The sequence below is a fragment of the Bombina bombina genome, chromosome 6, assembly GCF_027579735.1.
Source record: "Bombina bombina isolate aBomBom1 chromosome 6, aBomBom1.pri, whole genome shotgun sequence".
Classification (NCBI taxonomy): Eukaryota; Metazoa; Chordata; class Amphibia; order Anura; family Bombinatoridae; genus Bombina; species Bombina bombina.
This window is the reverse complement of record NC_069504.1, coordinates 557498765-557518289: the sequence shown is the minus strand read 5'-3', so window position 1 is coordinate 557518289 and position 19525 is coordinate 557498765. Positions and strand designations below refer to the sequence as shown.

At 39.9% G+C, this 19525-nt stretch overlaps 1 protein-coding gene across 3 annotated transcripts in view; it reads left to right on the top strand.

Moving 5' to 3' along the window:
- The window catches only part of NEDD4 (NEDD4 E3 ubiquitin protein ligase), a 430182-nt gene that overhangs the window by 250505 nt on the left and 160152 nt on the right, over positions 1 to 19525 (top strand). For all 3 annotated transcript variants that reach the window (XM_053717506.1, XM_053717505.1, XM_053717503.1), the window contains one exon: positions 18880 to 18930. In XM_053717506.1, coding sequence (XP_053573481.1) covers positions 18880 to 18930 — 51 coding nt within the window. The remainder of the gene's footprint in view (positions 1 to 18879; positions 18931 to 19525) is intronic.

Here is a 19525-nt window from a genome sequence, read left to right as displayed (position 1 = left end):
GCACTATTGTTTTATAGGGAAACGTGACTACATTCTAGATGTTCTAGATCTCTTTAATCTGTATTAACTAAAGATGTTGTAATCATTTCTTATATCCCAAGTGTTTTTATGTTCATACTGGTACTTTCCTCTTCTGCCTACCACTATACCCTTCTATGAAAAAAACTTCTCTGGTTATACACTGTAATGCATAAATATGTTCTATTTGTATAAAAGTAATATATTTGTAATATGCATCTAAATGAATACTTAATGTGAATTATGAAAATAACCTAATAAAAATTATTCAAATGAAAAAATCTAGAAGGGTAGGAGGGTGGGAAACAGGAGATGAGGACTGCAAGCGTGAAAATTATGTTAGTACAAAATTATTATTATTGGTTATTTGTAGAGCTCCAACAGATTCCGCAGCGCTATAAACAAATGCGGAGTACAACAAAACATTTATAGGGATCAAACGGGTAGAGGGCCCTGCCAAGAGTCTTACTTTTGTAGTCAGCTCTTAAGAAGGTGATCTACAAACAGCTGGACTCTTAGGCTTACATGCTAAGGGGGTTCAGGGGATAGCAATGGAGGATAGGAACTGGTATAAAGAAAGGTTAGTGTAGGTTGTATGCATCCCTGAACAATAGAGTCTTTAGGGAGCGCATGAAGCTTTCAAAACTAAGGGAGAGTCTTGTGGAGCGAGGCAGAGAGTTCCACAAGATGGGAGCCAGTCTGGAGTCCTGTAAACTGGAGTGTGAGGAGGTAACAAAAGAGGAGGAGAGTAGGAGGTAATGAGCAGAGCGAAGGGGACGGGAGGGAGAGTATCTGGAGACAAGGTCTGAGATATAGGGGGGAGCAGTGCAGTTCAGGGCTTTGTATGTCAGAGTGAGAATTTTGTGTTTAATCCTAGAGGCAAGAGCAAGGCAGTGAAGGGATTGGCAGAGAGGGGCAGCACATGAAGACATGTAAGGAAGATGAGCCTGGCAGAGACATTCATTATGGATTGTAAAGGAGCTAAGTGGCAGCTGGGGAGACCAGAGATGACAGAGTTGCAGTAATCGAGACAGGACAGGATGTGAGAGTGGATTAAAATCTTGGTTGTGTCTTGTGTAAGGAAATATCTAATTTTATAGATGTTTTTAAGGTGGAAGCGGCAGGCTGGGACTGAATGTGAGGAGTGAAAGAAAGATCTGAGTCAAATGTGACCCCAAGACATCGGGCATGCGGGGTAGGGGTAATGGAGTTCTCGACAGTTATAGAGAGATTGGGGGTGGAGATTTTGGAAGAAAGGGGGAAAAGAAGGAGCTCAGTTTTGGAGAGATTTAGCTTGATGTAGTGAGAGGACATCCAGGGAGAGATGTGAGAAAGACAATTAGTAAAACAGGTAAGCAAGGAAGGGGATAGTTCTGGTGCAAAGAAGTAGATTTGGGTGTCGTCAGCATACAAATGATATTGGAACTCATGGGACTTTATTAGGGAACCTAATGATGACACGTAGATAGAGAAGAGGACTGAGGACAGAGCCTTGCGGTACCCCGACAGAAAGTGGTGATGGGGCAGAGGAGGCCCCAGAGAAGGCTACACTAAAGGTACAATATGACAGGTAGGAAGAGAAACACAAGAGTGCTGTGTCACAAATGCCTAAGGATTGCAGGGTTTGGAGCAAAAGAGGGTGGTGAACAGTATCAAAGGCTGCGGACAGATCAAGGAGGATAAGCAGAGAGAAGTGGCCTTTTGATTTTTCTGTAAGTAGGTCTTTGGTAACCTTAACAATTGCTGTCTCTGTGGAGTGATGGGGACAAAATCCAGGTTGCAGTGGGTCAAAGGAGGGAGTTTAATGTAAGGAAATGAGATAGGCATACATTATACTAGCTTTTCAAGAGGCTTTGAGGCAAGAGGGAGGAGGGAAATAGGGCTGTAGTTGGATGGGGAGGTTGGATCAAGGGAAGGTTCTTTGAGGATAGGTGTGACCAGTGCATGTTTCAGAGATGAGGGAAATATACTGGTGCTGAGGGAGAGGTTGAAAATGTTTGTGAGTATAGGGGTAAGGGTAGAAGAGAGGGAGGGGAGTAGCTGTGAGGGGATAAGGTCAAGGGGACAGCTAGTGAGGTGAGAGCACAGTATAAGTGCAGAAACTTCTTCCTCGGTAACCGAGGAGAAAGAGCTAAGGGGTGGGCGGAGAAGAGTATTGAAAGTGGAGAACAGATGTTTTGGGTTTGAAGAAAGAGTAGAGAAGTAATGTTGCTTATAGAGATTAAGGACAGAATAGTAGGAGTTAAAGATTAATTTTTAATGAAGAAAATCAGCTGAACTCCGAGATTTTCTCCAGTGCCGCTCAGCAGTACGGGAACATCTGCGTAGGTACCGTGTCAGAGCAGTATGCCAGGGCTGAGGATGAGTGTGTGATTTCCGAGCTATGGTAAGAGGGGCCAGTTTGTCGAGGACGGATGTAAAGGGTGGAATTATAGTGGCAGATAGATTGGTCAGGGCAGGAAAAGGAGGAGAAGGATGAGAGGAGAGGTTCGAGGGAATTAGCAAGCTGTTGCTGATCTAATGACATAATGCTTCTGTGAAGTTTGGTGTGAGGAGTAGGAGGTAGAGTTGTAGGGAGCAATGATATGTTGCAAGTGAGGAGATGGTGGTCAGAAAGAGGGGAGTTTGTGAAGTTTGAAATAGTGCATCGATGGCTAAAGATCAGGTCAAGGCAGTGACCGTTTTTGTGAGTGGGAAAATCAGTCCATTGTGACAAACCGAAAGAGGAAGTGAGTTGCAGAAGTTGTTTTGCAGAGGAGGCAGTGGGATTGTCAAGAGGTATGTTGAAGTCGCCAAGAACGAGGGCAGGGGTAGCCAGGCAGCCAAGTAAACTAGAAATTAAGTTGAGGAGCCAGGGGGTCGGTATATGACTGCAACATATATAGAGAGGGGAATAAGCAAATCATGTGGGTTTCGAATTGAGGGAAAAGTGAGGGAATAGATGGGTTGTATTTGTTGAAAGGTGCAGCAAGAGGAAAATAAAATACCTACACCACCTCCTTGTCTATTACCAGACCTAGGAGTGTGGCTGAAGTGGAGACCCCCATGTGACAGAGCAGCAGTGGATGCTGTGTCTAGGGGAGAGAGCCAGGTTTCTGTTAGGGCCAGAAGGTTGAGGGAGCGGGAGATAAAGAGGTCATGTATAAAAGTGAGCTTGTTACAAACAGAGCGAGAGTTCCAGAGTGCACAAGTTAAAGGGGTAGTGGCTTTAGATGCAAGAGGAATGTGAGTAAGGTTGCCAGAGTTTTGTTTTCTGAGTCTATGTAACTGTACACATGGATGTGCACGGCTAGGAAGTTGTTGGAGATTAGGATTAGGGGAGATGTCACCAGCAGTTAGTAAAAGCAAGAGGGAGAGTGACATGAGATGAGATACAGATTTTCAGTAATAAGACTGTTTTTGAGACGAGGTGCAGGGTGGAGAGAGAGTGTTTAGGAATAGGTAAAGTTCATGAGTACAAAAGTAAGGTGAGTTTAAGATAGATGGGCTAATGAACAGTGCAGGTAGAGAGGGAGAAGGAGTAATTGAATAATGTAGTTTTGTTATGGAGACAAGAGATAGCAAAAAGGAATATGAAGATATTGAGCATTTTTACAAAAGTGGAAATCAAAAGTTAGATGAGGTCAATTATGAGCTGTGTTCCATGGAACCCTGCTCTTCCTTTTTGTATAATTTAAAAGTTCTACAAGAAAATTGCTGCAGACATTTGAGGTAAGAAATGCAGCAGTGTTATGGTGTTTTTATGATGAAAACATTAAAGTGACAGTTTACTCAAAATATGTATCCACTTTAATTTGTTCCCAATGATCCACTTTACCTGCAGGAGTGTATTAAATTGTTTACAAGTATTTTCATTGCCCTTATATTGGCATTTGAAATAGTTTATTTAGCCTTTGGTATCCCCACCCATCCTGAAAGTTTTTGGCCTCAAGGCCAAGCTGTGTAAACACTCTCCAAGTATTGGTGATTGGTCTTTTGATAGATATAAGATAAAGAAGCATGTATATGTACACAATTTGATAAAGTAATGAGATCTGATTATACCTACAAGCACAACCCATTTTATTAGGTTGTGGCTTCAAAACACAAAATCAGCTAATTTATATATACAAATAAGCCTTAAAAAGAAAATCTCATACATTTTATACTCTGCAGCTGGTAAAAAAAAGTAATTGGAAACATATTAAGGGAAAAACTATTTTTTAGTATACTGTCCCTTTAACACTGGAATAGATTTATCATTGATCAGGCAGACAAGGTTCACAAGTAGTTAGCCTGTCCACCCGAGATTGCAAATTGTTGTGCAGTGCTGCCCTCTGCTCTCGCACAACAAATTCTTTGAGAGCACGGCTTGTCATTCACCCCAGTGGAATCAGCCCAGGGTGATTATCAGCCACCACCGCTAAGTTGGATGAAAGAGTCTTTTGGTAGGTGCAGTTTCGTCTCTTGATAAATCTACCCCAATGTCTTTGCCAGGGCCTCTAGGTTCATTGGGTGCTTTACCACTCTGAAGCCCTAAACCAGTGGTTGGCAAATAGCCTAGCACCCTATTTTGCCCTTTAGATGTAACCCATGCCTTAGATGCCGTAAACAGTGACCCATTCACCAGTCACAAAAAGTATTGTATTATTAGTTTGTTTTTATTATTATTAGTAGTAGTAGCAGTAGTAATAATGATAAGAATAATAATATAAAGATAGGACAATACAATTGTAAACAAACAAAAGGTTTGTTGCCTACTGTGCCAGCAAGCTTCTGTTAATAATACATAGTCCGTTATATTTTATATCAATATATTTGTGTTACATTTGCAGAATATTTTGGGTGTACAGATGTTAAAAAATAATTTTTGTTTATTTTTTTTGTTCGCAAAGCAAAATTTATATAGAGTTCTTACTGTACTTTTTTTTTTTTAATAAACTATAAAAGTTAATTTTTTTTTCTTGTTTTTTTTTTTTCTTGCTTTTTTTTAACTGGAAAATATAACCAGTGTACTTGGTTCTTTACAGTGCTGACAACACTGGATCCAAAAACATTATTTACTCTTTACAATAGATTAATGTTATGGTTTTAAATTGCTAACAGTATTGCCTTTATAAGGTGTGATACGATCTAGTCCTGTTACAACATTAAGCGTGTTGTGGAAAGCTAACTCTATGTAAAAAATGCAATTAGATTATGTCAGAGTCCGGTATTTAAATGTTGTGTATAATTGGCAGAGCCAGATTTAATTTTCGAGTGAGCAGAAAGACATTCTGTGTTGATTAAAATAACTTCTCGATGGTCAGTCCTGTGTCTGGGAAGGAATTTGTGTAATCGTCCAGAATGTCCATTTACTTTTGAATGCCTATGTAGAAAGAAACCTGGCTTTTAGAATAAATCTATTGAGCCTGTATTTTTATATACAGCAGCAATAGCCCAGAACTGTTTATTTTTTCCCCCCTCTGTTTGAGCTAATATTTTATATGTCCTCCAATAAAAATCTAGTTCTGTCCCCTGCTGCAACTGTAGACTTCTGTTTAAAGACCAGCTGGACCTGCATATGCTCAAATACTAAAAAAATACTGACGGCAAACCACATGAGCAGATTGGTTTTCTGCAAATTGAAATAGCACATTTATTGAAGAATGCCATTCATTTTAATAGGAAAACTTAGCAAAAAAAATGTTTTCCTGATTCAACCCACTGAATGTGGTTGCACGCAGCACTTCAGAATGGCACTTTGTTTAAGTTTGGGTACGCTAATTAGTATCTGCAGGTGTGAGTTTACTATTTATGTTTCCAGAACGGTCTTTAATATCTGTGCAATGCAAACATTTTTAAAGTGAATAGTTTATTTATGGACACAATAAAATAACTGTAAAATGGATTATAATAGGAGTTTATTTTGTCCTTCTTGGCAAATCATTGTCAGTGTGGAGTATTAGTTACAAATAAATAAAGGTATATGACATTTTTCCCGAATGGAAATGCCTTTGTCATTCTTTATTAAAGGGACCCAAATTAAATCCAAAATTTTGCTTTCATGATTCAGATAGGAAATACAATTTTAAAAAGTTTCTAATTTACTTCTATTATGAAATTTGCTTTGTTGTCATGTTATTCGTTGTTAACCCCTTCCCGCCGCTAGGACATTCCATGCTATCCTAAATGCGCTGGGTTTTAGTGCCGTTAGGACGACATGGAATGTCCTAGCCGTTTGGCTGTCCTGAAGCCATAGCGGCTTGCTAAATGGGATCGCGGGCTGGATTGTGTGCCTAGTGTCATAGGCACTCCCCCTGACTCTATCCCATCATTGAAATCACGTGATCGCATGGAAGATTGCGCAATTTAAATTTATACTGGGCGGGAAAGGGTTAAAGATATATCCAAATAGGTAGTGTGCACATGCCTGAAGCACTACATGACAGGAAATAGTGCTGCCATCTAGTAGTCTTGCTAATGTATAACATTGTTGCAAAACTGCTGCAAGCTATGGCGGACAGGGGCATACATATGAACCCCTGTCCACCTCAGCTCTCCTCTGGAGGGATGAATTCCGCTGCCGGAATTCAGCATTGCACAGGAACCAATTTTGCGCTCTTGTGCTGCCCCCTGCCCGCTCACAGCCAATCACGCGCGGGCAGGAGCTGTCAATCTATTCGCCGCCTAAGAGGTGGCGAAGAGTTTAGTGAAGCAGACCACTGCTTCATAAATACGGACTGCAGATTCTCTTGTGAGAGCCTGCAGTCGTAGGGAGCGAAGGCTGGCGAACCCCATAGTGCTGCAGATATGTGCACACTCCTGAAATTAACTTCCCGCTTTTAAACAAAGGACAACAAGAAAGCTAAAACAATTTGACAATAGATGTACATTGAAAAGTTGTTTAAAACTATGTTCTATCTGAATCATGAAAGCAAAATTTGGGGTTTTATGTACTTTTAAAGTCATATTTTTACATGAACAGTATAGATCAGCAATTGCTAATTTACAAAAGATCTGCATACAAAATAAATGTAAAATATTCAGCTTCACGGGACACGAAAGTCAAAATAAAACTTTCATAGTTCAGATAGGTTATGCAATTTTAAGAGATTATTCAATTTACTTTTGCTATCCAATGTACTTGGTTCTCTTTGTTGAAAAGCATACAGAGGTAGGCTCAGGTGCAGGAATCCAGTTATGGGACCTTGGTGGGTGCACATATATGGCTCTTTTATTGGCTCACCAGATGTTCAGCTAGCTCTCATTCATGCTATGGACCTGACTTTTACTATGTGTTTAACTCTTTTTGCAGGAGGTAAACACATAGTTATAATAATAAAATGCTCTAACACATTAATGCTTTTTCTTTTTGTACAATCTGAGCTGCAGGTCTCTGGGAAGAGTGGTACAAGCACACTTAAAGTAATTTTATATTTATAAAAAAGCAGACAAAATAAATACTGAAGGTATATTGTAAATTTGTTTTATCAGAAATTTAAAGTGACAGTAAATGTAATTTTTAAAATTCTGCATCATAATCCGGTATCCTTGGGGGACAACCAGGAGAGCCCTTCCGGATTCATAGGAAAAGGAGCATTAGGATTCAGACAAGTGATTCTGACTGTAATGCTACCTGTATAATGAAAAATTAGGTATATATTTGTATATTGGGGCATCTGTGTCTCTGGTGCATACATGCAGTAGGGATAGACCAATATCGTTTTTTTCAGGGCCGATACCGATTTTTGACCGCATTTCAGGCCGATAACCAATAACAGGGGCCCGAAAAAATCACCACAATTTCTACACAAATCTGGTATAAACTGAACATGCTTATTAAAATTTTAAACTTTAAAAGTAAACAACTGGGAAAAATAAAGTGCTTAAAAAAATACTTATTAAATGGCTTCCCAAAAAGAAAAAAAATGGCATAAATCCTTTTTAAACTGAACACTGATATAAAATAAATTTAAGTCACTACTGCAAAGCTAGACATTACACGATTTCTTTAATACTCCCAGTTAAGTAGAAAAACATTATAGTGCAGAAAGCATAACATTTAACCATGTTCTCCTGTTAAACAGCTTCGTTTTTTTTTCCATATATTGCTGCCACTTCACTAAAAACACGCTCACTTGGTACACTTTACAAATAAGGGTTAAAAGTAAAGTAAAAAAACATAATTTATGCAAGAACTTACCTGATAAATTAATTTCTTTCATATTGGCAAGAGTCCATGAGCTAGTGACGTATGGGATATACAGTCCTACCAGGAGGGGCAAAGTTTATCCAAACCTCCAAAATGCCTATAAATATACCCCTCACCACACCCACAATTCAGTTTAACAAATAGCCAAGTAGTGGGGTGATAAAGAAAGGAGTAAAAAGCATCAACAAAGGAATTTGGAAATAATTGTGCTTTATACAAAAAATCCTAACCACCATAAAAAGGGTGGGTCTCATGGATTCTTGCCAATATGAAAAAAATGAATTTATCAGGTAAGTTCTTACATAAATTTCTTTCATGTAATTGGCAAGAGTCCATGAGCTAGTGACGTATGGGATAGTAATACCCAAGATGTGGAACTCTACAGAAGAGTCACTAGAGAGGCAGGGATAAAATAATAACAGCCATTTTCCGCTGAAAAAAATTAATCCACAACCCAAAATATAAGTTTATTCTCATAAATGAAAAGAAAAAACTTAAGCATAAGCAGAGGAATCAAACTGAAACCGCTGCCTGAAAAACTTTTCTACCAAAAACTGCTTCCGAAGAGGCAAATACATCAAAACGGTAGAATTCAGTAAATGTATGCAAAGAAGACCAAGTTGCTGCTTTGCAAATCTGATTAACTGAAGCTTCATTCTTAAAAGTCCACAAAGTGAAGACTGATCTAGTAGAATGAGCTGTAATTCTATGAGGCGGGGCCTGACCCGACTCCAAATAAGCCTGATGAATCAAAAGTTTTAACCAAGATGCCAAGGAAATGGCAGAAGCCTTCTGACCTTTCCTAGAACCAGAAAAGATAACAAGTAGACTAGAAGTCTTCCTGAAATCTTTAGTAGCTTCAACATAATATTTCAAAGCTCTTACCACATCCAAAGAATGTAAGGATCTTTCAAAAAAATTCTTAGGATTCGGACACAAAGAAGGGACAACAATTTCTCTATTAATGTTGTTAGAATTCACAACCTTAGGTAGAAATTTAAATGAAGTCCACAAAACTGCCTTATCCTGATGGAAAATCAGAAAATTAGATTCACAAAAAAAGAGCAGATAATTCAGAAACTCTTCTAGCAGAAGAGTTGGCCAAAAGGAACAACACTTTCCAAGAAAGTAGTTTAATGTCCAAAGAATGCATAAGCTCAAACGGAGGAGCCTGTAAAGGCTTCAAAACCAAATTAAGACTCCAAGGAGGAGAGATTGATTTAATGACAGGCTTAATACGGACCAAAGCCTGTACAAAACAGTGAATATCAAGAAGCTTAGCAATCTTTCTGTGAAATAAAACAGAGCAGAGATTTGTCCCTTCAAGGAACTTGCAGACAAACCCTTACCCAAACCATCCTGAAGAAACTGTAAAATTCTAGGAATTCTAAAAGAATGCCAGGAGAATTTATGAGAAGAACACCATGGAATATAAGTCTTCCAAACTCGATAATAAATCTTCCAAGAAACAGATTTACGAGCCTGTAACATAGTATTAATCACTGAGTCAGAGAAACCTCTGACTAAGCACTAGGCGATCAATTTCCATACCTTCAAATTTAATGATTTGATATCCTGATGGAAACAGGGACCTTGAAACAGAAGGTCTGGCCTTAATGGAAGTGGCCAAGGTTGGCAACTGGACATCCAAACAAGATCCGCATTTTTTAGGTAGTATTTACATGTCATAATACAGCTTATACATGTTACCTAAAGGTAATTTTTTAAGAGAGGGACTTGTCTGCTAGAAAATTTACTTTTTTTAGGGGTCTCTAGACATAACAATTTGTTTTATTGAGTATACAATTTCCCATTCCTAAGCAAATCCCCATGTATTGTGTTTATACTTTTTTTTAAAAAAAAGATCTGTCTTTCCAAGACCACCAAGAGCAGGCAGTTCTCTTTCAAATGAGGGGTCTTGGAGGTTCGTGATTAGTTTGAACAGCATCCCCAATCCAGCTCCCTTACCTGTCATATTGCGGCCCTACCCCATCTGTGATGTCACCACGCAGATTTGTGGTGACATCACTGGCACTCCCATGTAGTCCTGGGAGTGCCGCCCACTATGCCTCCAATGATCGGGTCTGCAGTGGCAGGGAATTGCTGATCTGGTGCTGTAATCACCAATCCCCAGGTCAACATGCACTCACAGGATGCAGTTTGCATGACAACCCATTCTCATCATGCACAGGCGAGCAGTTAATAAACATTACATTTTAAAATTGTCACACCTGTGAGAATACAGAGCATCCTGTGGCAGATATTTAAGTCAATGAATTTGTTTATATGATACAAGTCATATATAACTCATGCTAAAATTGTTTGGCAGTGTTTACTTCATGATAATGCCTCTTTAAAGATCCATAATAGTAGAAAACATACATGTCTAATTCCTGACAGCATGTCACCTGCACTACTGTGTGTTTTTCCCAGAAAGAAGATAAACACACAGTAGAAATTACACTTGAGAACCATCAGCAGCACTACTTACACATCTTAGTCGTGTGACAAGTGTTGCCGATTGGATCAGCAATGGTTTCCGCTTAGAACCAGCAGTCCTTAACCAAGAGTACAATTTTGGGGTCTGTACTTAAGCTACAAGGCAACTGATCTCTAATAGTAGCTTATGTGCACAGAGATGCATTTCCTGATAATTTGAAGGGACAAAATACCATGTAATTACATTTTTATGCAGTCTTCCTTCTGATTAACATAATGACAGAGTCAGAATGTTTTTAGAGTAGATTAACACCTTTGTTTTAATGTGCATAATTATGCATTTTATATTACCGTCCCATAGTAGTGTTTACTGTCCCTTTTTAAATATAAATTTTAGCTGCTTTTACTTTTTTTTTTTTTTACGTTTTTGGGTTTAATGTTTCCTTAAAGGGACAGTCTAGGCAAAATTAATGTTACATGATTCAGATAGGGCATGCAATTTTAATCAACTTTCTAATTTACTTTTATCATCAAATTTGCTTTGTTCTCTTGATATTCTTTTTGGAAAGCTAAACCTAGGAAGGCTCATATGCTAATTTCTAAGCCGTTTAACTGCCTTTTATCTCATTTTGACAGTTAGACACTACTAGTTCATGTGTGTCATGTAAATAACACTGTGCTCACTCCCGTGGAGTTATTTAAAAGTCGGCACTGATTGGCTAAAATGCATGTCTGTCAAAAGAACTGAGATAAGGGGCAGTCTGCAGAGGTAAAATGTGTATTAATATAACAGTGTTGGTTATGAAAAACTGGGGAATGCGTAATAAAGATATTATGTATCTTTTTAAACAAAACAAGTTCTGGAGTAGACTGTCGCTTTAAGTGTCTGCGTTATATTCATATCCTTCATATAAATGTGAATTTGAATTGTTATTTGCTGGTGATTCTCCACAGATACCAAAATTCTGTCAAATACATATGAGAGAATATTCCCACATACCTATCCAATAAATTAATGCATTAGTCCCATAACAAATGAGGAGAGGATGGTTTTAAAAAACTTTCATGATTCAGATACAGCAGGCAATTTTAAGCAACTTTCTAATTTACTCCTATTATCAATTTTTCTTCGTTCTCTTGGAATTTAATGGTAAGGTTAGGAGCCGGCCCATTTTTGGTTCAGCACCTTGTTAGTGCTTGCTGATTGGTGGCTACATTTAGACACCAATCAGGATGCGCTACCCAGGGCTGTGCATGTTTGCAGTTTGTAAAAGGACATTAAAGTCAAAATAAAACGTTGATGGTTCAGACAGAGCATGTCATTTTAAACAACTTTTATAATGACGAAACCGGCTATCTCCAATCGTTGCGAGCACCCCAAGGTGTCCAGCTCGTGAGGCCACGCAACGATTGGAGGAAGCTGGTTTCGTCATCGATATGCTAAGTACAGCAGGAGAAGCGGGCGGAGGATCACCGGTCTCGTTTACCTAAAGAAAATGGTAAGTATTGTAAAAAAAATGCTTTAATGTAAATTTTAATGAATGAAAGTGCTCCTGTTTTTAATAGTATTTTTAAAAACCGGGCACTAATTCATTCAATTTTACATTCACTTTAAAGTGATGGTAAACTTTACATGTTTTAAAATCAGGTCTGGAATCTAAGCAATATTTCACAGGGACTTTACTTGATCATAAAAATGCACTGTAACTTAATTTTTAATACCCGTGCTCTGGCGGCTCACTTCATAACTCATATTTCTCTTGTTAAGTGTATCCAGTTTACGGATCCAGTCCACGGATCATCCATTACTTATGGGATATTCTCCTTCCCATGCCATATCCAGTCATTCTCTTGCAAGCCTCAACCAAGATGGAGGTCGTAAGAGGAGTGTGGTGTTTTATACTTAGTTTATTCTTCAATCAAAAGTTTGTTATTTTTAAATGGTGCCGGAGTGTACTGTTTATCTCAGGCAGTATTTAGAAGAAGAATCTGCCTGCGTTTTCTATGATCTTAGCAGAAGTAACTAAGATCCATTGCTGTTCTCACATATTCTGAGGAGTGAGGTAACTTCAGAGAGGGAATGGCGTGCAGGTTTTCCTGCAATAAGGTATGTGCAGTTAATATTTTTCTAGGGATGGAATTTGCTAGAAAATGCTGCTTATACCGGATTAATGTAAGTAAAGCCTTAAATGCAGTGATAGCTACTGGTATCAGGCTTATTAATAGAGATGCATACTCTTATAAAAATGTAATATAAAACGTTTGCTGGCATGTTAATCGTTTTTATATATGTTTGGTGACAAAACTTATTGGGGCCTAGTTTTTTTTCCACATGGCTGGTTTGATTTCTGCCTAGAGACAGTTTCCTGAAGCTTTCCACTGTTGCAATATGAGTGGGAAGGGCCTATTTTAGTGCTTTTCTGTGCAACTAAAAATACTGACAGAGACATTCAGCTTCCCTCTGCATGATACAGGACATCTCTGAAGGGCTCAAAAGGCTTCAAAGTCGTGTTTGAGGAGGGTAACAATCACAGTAGACTGTCGCAGTTGTTGTGACTGTGTTTAAAAAACGTTTTTGTCATTTATTATTCTGTTTTTGTTATTAAGGGGTTAATCATCCATTTGCAAGTGGGTGCAATGCTCTGCTGACTTGTTACATACACTGTAAAAATTTTGTTAGTGTAACTGCCTTTTTTCACTGTTATTTCAAATTTTGTCAAAATTTGTTTCTCTTAAAGGCACAGTAACGTTTTTTATATTGCTTGTTAACTTGCTTTAAAGTGTTTTCCAAGCTTGCTAGTCTCATTGCTAGTCTGTACAAACATGTCTGAAACAGAGGATACTTGTTCATTATGTTTAAAAGCCATGGTGGAGCCCCATAGGAGAATGTGTACTAAATGTATTGATTTCACCTTAAACAGTAAAGATCAGTCTTTATCTATAAAAGAATTGTCACCAGAGGGGTCTGTCGAGGGGGAAGTTATGCCGACTAACTCTCCCCACGTGTCGGACCCTTCACCTCCCGCTCAAGGGACGCTCACTAATATGGCGCCAAGTACATCAGGGATGCCCATAGCGATTACTTTGCAGGACATGGCTGCAATCATGAATAATACCCTGTCCGAGGTATTATCCAGATTGCCTGAATTGAGAGGCAAGCGCGATAGCTCTGGGGTTAGACGAGATACAGAGCGCGTAGATGCTGTAAGAGCCATGTCTGATACTGCGTCACAATATGCAGAACCTGAGCACGGAGAGCTTCAGTCTGTGGGTGATGTCTCTGATTCGGGGAGACCTGATTCAGAGATTTGCTTGAGAACCTCCGTGTATAGCTTGGGGAGGTATTAGCTGCTCTGAATGACTGTGACACAATTGCAGTGCCAGAGAAATTGTGTAGGCTGGATAAATACTATGCAGTGCCGGTGAGTACTGATGTTTTTCCAATACCTAAAAGGCTTACAGAAATTATTAGTAAGGAGTGGGATAGGCCCGGTGTGCCCTTTTCCCCACCTCCTATATTTAGAAAAATGTTTCCAATAGATGCCACTACACGGGACTTATGGCAGACTGTCCCTAAGGTGGAGGGAGCAGTTTCTACTTTAGCAAAGCGTACCACTATCCCGGTTGAGGACAGTTGTGCTTTTTCAGATCCAATGGATAAAAAATTAGAGGGTTACCTTAAGAAAATGTTTATTCAACAAGGTTTTATTTTACAGCCCCTTGCATGCATTGCGCCTGTCACTGCTGCGGCGACATTCTGGTTTGAGGCCCTGGAAGAGGCCATCCATACAGCTCCATTGACTGAAATTGTTGACAAGCTTAGAACTCTTAAGCTAGCTAACTCATTTGTTTCTGATGCCATTGTTCATTTGACTAAACTAACGGCTAAGAATTCCGGATTCGCCATCCAGGCGAGTAGGGCGCTATGGCTCAAATCCTGGTCAGCTGATGTGACTTCAAAGTCTAAATTACTCAACATTCCTTTCAAGGGGCAGACCTTATTCGGGCCTGGTTTGAAAGAAATTATTGCTGACATTACTGGAGGTAAGGGTCATACCCTTCCTCAGGACAGGGCCAAATCAAAGGCCAAACAGTCTAATTTTCGTGCCTTTCGAAATTCCAAGGCAGGTGCAGCATCAACTTCCTCCGCTTCAAGACAAGAGGGAACTTTTGCTCAATCTAAGCAGGCCTGGAAACCTAACCAGTCCTGGAACAAAGGCAAGCAGGCCAGAAAGCCTGCTGCTGCCTCTAAGACAGCATGAAGGAACGGCCCCCTATCCGGCGATGGATCTAGTAGGGGGCAGACTTTTTCTCTTCGCCCAGGCGTGGGCAAGAGATGTTCAGGATCCCTGGGCGTTGGAGATCATATCTCAGGGATATCTTCTGGACTTCAAAGCTTCCCCTCCACAAGGGAGATTTCATCTTTCAAGGTTATCTGCATATCAGATAAAGAAAGAGGCATTCCTACGCTGTGTGCAAGACCTCCTAGTAATGGGAGTGATCCATCCTGTTCCGCGGACGGAACAAGGACAGGGTTTTTATTCAAATCTGTTTGTGGTTCCCAAAAAAGAGGGAACCTTCAGACCAATTTTGGATCTAAAGATCTTAAACAAATTCCTCAGAGTTCCATCTTTCAAAATGGAAACTATTCGGACCATCCTACCCATGATCCAAGAGGGTCAGTACATGACCACAGTGGACTTAAAGGATGCCTACCTTCACATACCGATTCACAAAGATCATCATCGGTTCCTAAGGTTTGCCTTTCTAGACAGGCATTACCAATTTGTAGCTCTTCCCTTTGGGTTGGCTACAGCCCCGAGAATCTTTACGAAGGTTCTGGGCTCACTTCTGGCCGTTCTAAGACCGCGAGGCATAGCGGTGGCTCCGTATCTAGACGACATCCTGATACAGGCGTCAAGCTTTCAAATTGCCAAGTCTCATACAGAGATAGTTCTGGCATTTCTGAGATCGCACGGGTGGAAAGTGAACGAGGAAAAGAATTCTCTTTCCCCACTCACAAGAGTCTCCTTCTTAGGGACTCATAGATTCTGTAGAAATGAAAATTTACCTGACGGAGTCCAGGTTATCAAAGCTTCTAAATGCTTGCCGTATTCTTCATTCCATTCCGCGCCCTTCGGTGGCTCAGTGTATGGAGGTGATCGGCTTAATGGTAGCGGCAATGGACATAGTGCCATTTGCGCGCCTACATCTGAGACCGCTGCAATTATGCATGCTAAGTCAGTGGAATGGGGATTACACAGATTTGTCCCCTCTGCTAAATCTGGATCAAGAGACCAGAGATTCTCTTCTCTGGTGGTTGTCTCGGGTACACCTGTCCAAGGGTATGACCTTTCGCAGGCCAGATTGGACAATTGTAACAACAGATGCCAGCCTTCTAGGTTGGGGTGCAGTCTGGAACTTCCTGAAGGCACAGGGATCGTGGACTCAGGAGGAGAAACTCCTTCCGATAAATATTCTGGAGTTAAGAGCAATATTCAATGCTCTTCTGGCTTGGCCTCAGTTAGCAACACTGAGGTTCATCAGATTTCAGTCGGACAATATCACGACTGTGGCTTACATCAACTATCAAGGGGGAACCAGGAGTTCCCTAGCGATGTTAGAAGTCTCAAAGATAATTCGCTGGGCAGAGACTCACTCTTGCCACCTGTCAGCAATCCATATCCCAGGCGTGGAGAACTGGGAGGCGGATTTTCTAAGTTGTCAGACTTTTCACCCGGGGGAGTGGGAACTCCATCCGGAGGTGTTTGCTCAATTGATTCATCGTTGGGGCAAACCAGAGTTGGATCTCATGGCGTCTCGCCAGAACGCCAAGCTTCCTTGTTACGGATCCAGGTCCAGGGACCCAGAAGCGACGCTGATAGATGCTCTAGCAGCGCCTTGGTTCTTTAACCTGGCTTATGTGTTTCCACCGTTTCCTCTGCTCCCTCGACTGATTGCCAAAATCAAACAGGAGAGAGCATCGGTGATTCTAATAGCGCCTGCGTGGCCACGCAGGACCTGGTATGCAGACCTAGTGGACATGTCATCCTTTCCACCATGGACTCTGCCTCTAAGACAGGACCTTCTAATACAAGGTCCTTTCAATCATCCAAATCTAATTTCTCTGAGACTGACTGCATGGATATTGAACGCTTGATTCTATCAAAGCGTGGCTTCTCCGAGTCAGTCATTGATACCTTAATACAGGCACGAAAGCCTGTTACCAGGAAAATCTATCACAAGATATGGCGTTGATATCTTTACTGGTGTGAATCCAAGAATTACTCATGGAGTAAGGTTAGGATTCCTAGGATATTGTCCTTTCTCCAAGAGGGTTTGGACAAAGGATTATCAGCTAGTTCCTTAAAGGGACAGATTTCTGCTCTGTCTATTCTTTTGCACAAGCGTCTGGCAGAGGTTCCAGACGTCCAGGCATTTTGTCAGGCTTTGGTTAGAATTAAGCCTGTGTTTAAACCTGTTGCTCCCCCATGGAGCTTAAACTTGGTTCTTAAAGTTCTTCAAGGAGTTCCGTTTGAACCCCTTCATTCCATTGATATTAAGCTTTTATCTTGGAAAGTTCTGTTTTTGATGGCTATTTCCTTGGCTCGGAGAGTCTCTGAGCTATCTGCCTTACAATGTGATTCTCCTTATCTGATTTTTCATGCAGATAAGGTAGTTCTGCGTACCAAACCTGGGTTTTTACCTAAGGTGGTTTCTAACAAGAATATCAATCAAGAGATTGTTGTTCCATCATTGTGTCCTAATCCTTCTTCAAAGAAGGAACGTCTTTTACATAATCTGGACGTAGTCCGTGCCTTGAAGTTTTACTTACAAGCTACTAAAGATTTTCGTCAAACATCTTCCCTGTTTGTCGTTTATTCTGGACAGAGGAGAGGTCAAAAAGCTTCGGCAACCTCTCTTTCCTTTTGGCTTCGGAGTATTATACGCCTAGCCTATGAGACTGCTGGACAGCAGCCCCCTGAAAGAATTACAGCTCATTCTACTAGAGCTGTGGCTTCCACCTGGGCCTTTAAAAATGAGGCCTCTGTTGAACAGATTTGCAAGGCCGCGACTTGGTCTTCGCTTCACACTTTTTCCAAATTTTACAAATTTGATACTTTTGCTTCTTCGGAGGCTGTTTTTGGGAGAAAGGTTCTTCAGGCAGTGGTTCCTTCCGCTTAATCCTGCCTTGTCCCTCCCATCATCCGTGTACTTTAGCTTTGGTATTGGTATCCCATAAGTAATGGATGATCCGTGGACTGGATACACTTAACAAGAGAAAACATAATTTATGCTTACCTGATAAATTTATTTCTCTTGTAGTGTATCCAGTCCACGGCCCGCCCTGTCCTTTTAAGGCAGGTCTAAATTTTAATTAAACTACAGTCACCACTGCACCCTATGGTTTCTCCTTTCTCTGTTTGTTTTCGGTCGAATGACTGGATATGGCAGTTAGGGGAGGAGCTATATAGCAGCTCTGCTGTGGGTGATCCTCTTGCAACTTCCTGTTGGGAAGGAGAATATCCCATAAGTAATGGATGATCCGTGGACTGGATACACTACAAGAGAAATAAATTTATCAGGTAAGCATAAATTATGTTTTTTTCAAATATTTCAGAGTATATTTAGCATTTTAGTATGTTTATTTTAAATCTGTCCTGCGCAGAAACTATGTTAAAAGTTGTTTGATATTATAGTATAGAAGCTCATCAAAGGGATTGGAAAGTCAAAATTAAACTTGCTGGATTCAGATAGAGCATGTAATTGTGAGATACTTTTAAATTCACTTCTATTTTCAAATGTGCTTTGTTCTTTTGGTATCCATTGTTGAAAAAAGAATACACACATATCCTACACTAGTGAGAGCTAGCTGCTGATTGGTGCCTGCACACATTTGTCTCATGTGATTGGCTAACTAGATGTGTTCAGCTAGATGCCAGTAGTGCAATGTTGTTCCTATCATCAAATGATAACAAGAGAATGAAGAAAATTTCATAATAGAAGTACATTTGAAAAGTTTTTTTGAAATTGTATGTTCTATCCGAATCGTGAAATAAAATGTTGGGGTTTCCTGTCTCTTTAAGATATTGCCATCTTCTATATCATGATTGCACAGAAACTGCATTTGCAGGGAAGATATTTCAATAAAAATATATATATAATTTCTATAGAAGATGAAGAATATGATCTAAATTTAGCAATTTATGACGACATTATTTAATAATCATTATTTTTCATTATTCTAGACCAGGGACGATTTTCTTGGTCAAGTGGATGTCCCCCTTTATCAGTTACCGGTATGTACTCACTATGTTTCCAGTTAGACATTCTGTACTGAAGCTCTGTAAACTTAATCTGTTGATCACAAGCTTGTCATGGGACAGTGGAATTGATGGATAACAGGAAATGTATTTGGAGTTATATTAAATGTTAAATTTCAGATGTTTTGCTAATATTTGCTTATACATGTTCAGGTAAATGCTTTGTTTCTATTACAGTTGTGTGAATTAGTCCCAGCAGCACACTTTGTTTAATGAAATGCTGTATTTTATTTTATTTTAGAACAAAATCTTTCTTTTACTGTGTTTATTACCTAAAAAAAAAAGTAAAACACAAAGGGCTAGATTACGAATGGTGCACTAACTGTTGCACGTGAGCGTTATTGGGTTTATTGCGACTGTTTGCGCATAGAAACAGCGTGCATATTACAGGTTGAAAGTAAATGCGGTTGTGTGAGCACCATTGAATTTAAAGGGACAGGCTACTCCAGAATTTTTATTGTTTAAAAAGATAGATAATCCTTTTATTACCCATTGCCCGGTTTTGCATAACCAACATTGTTATAGTAATACACTTTTCTCCAACATTGGTGTGTCCGGTCCACGGCGTCAT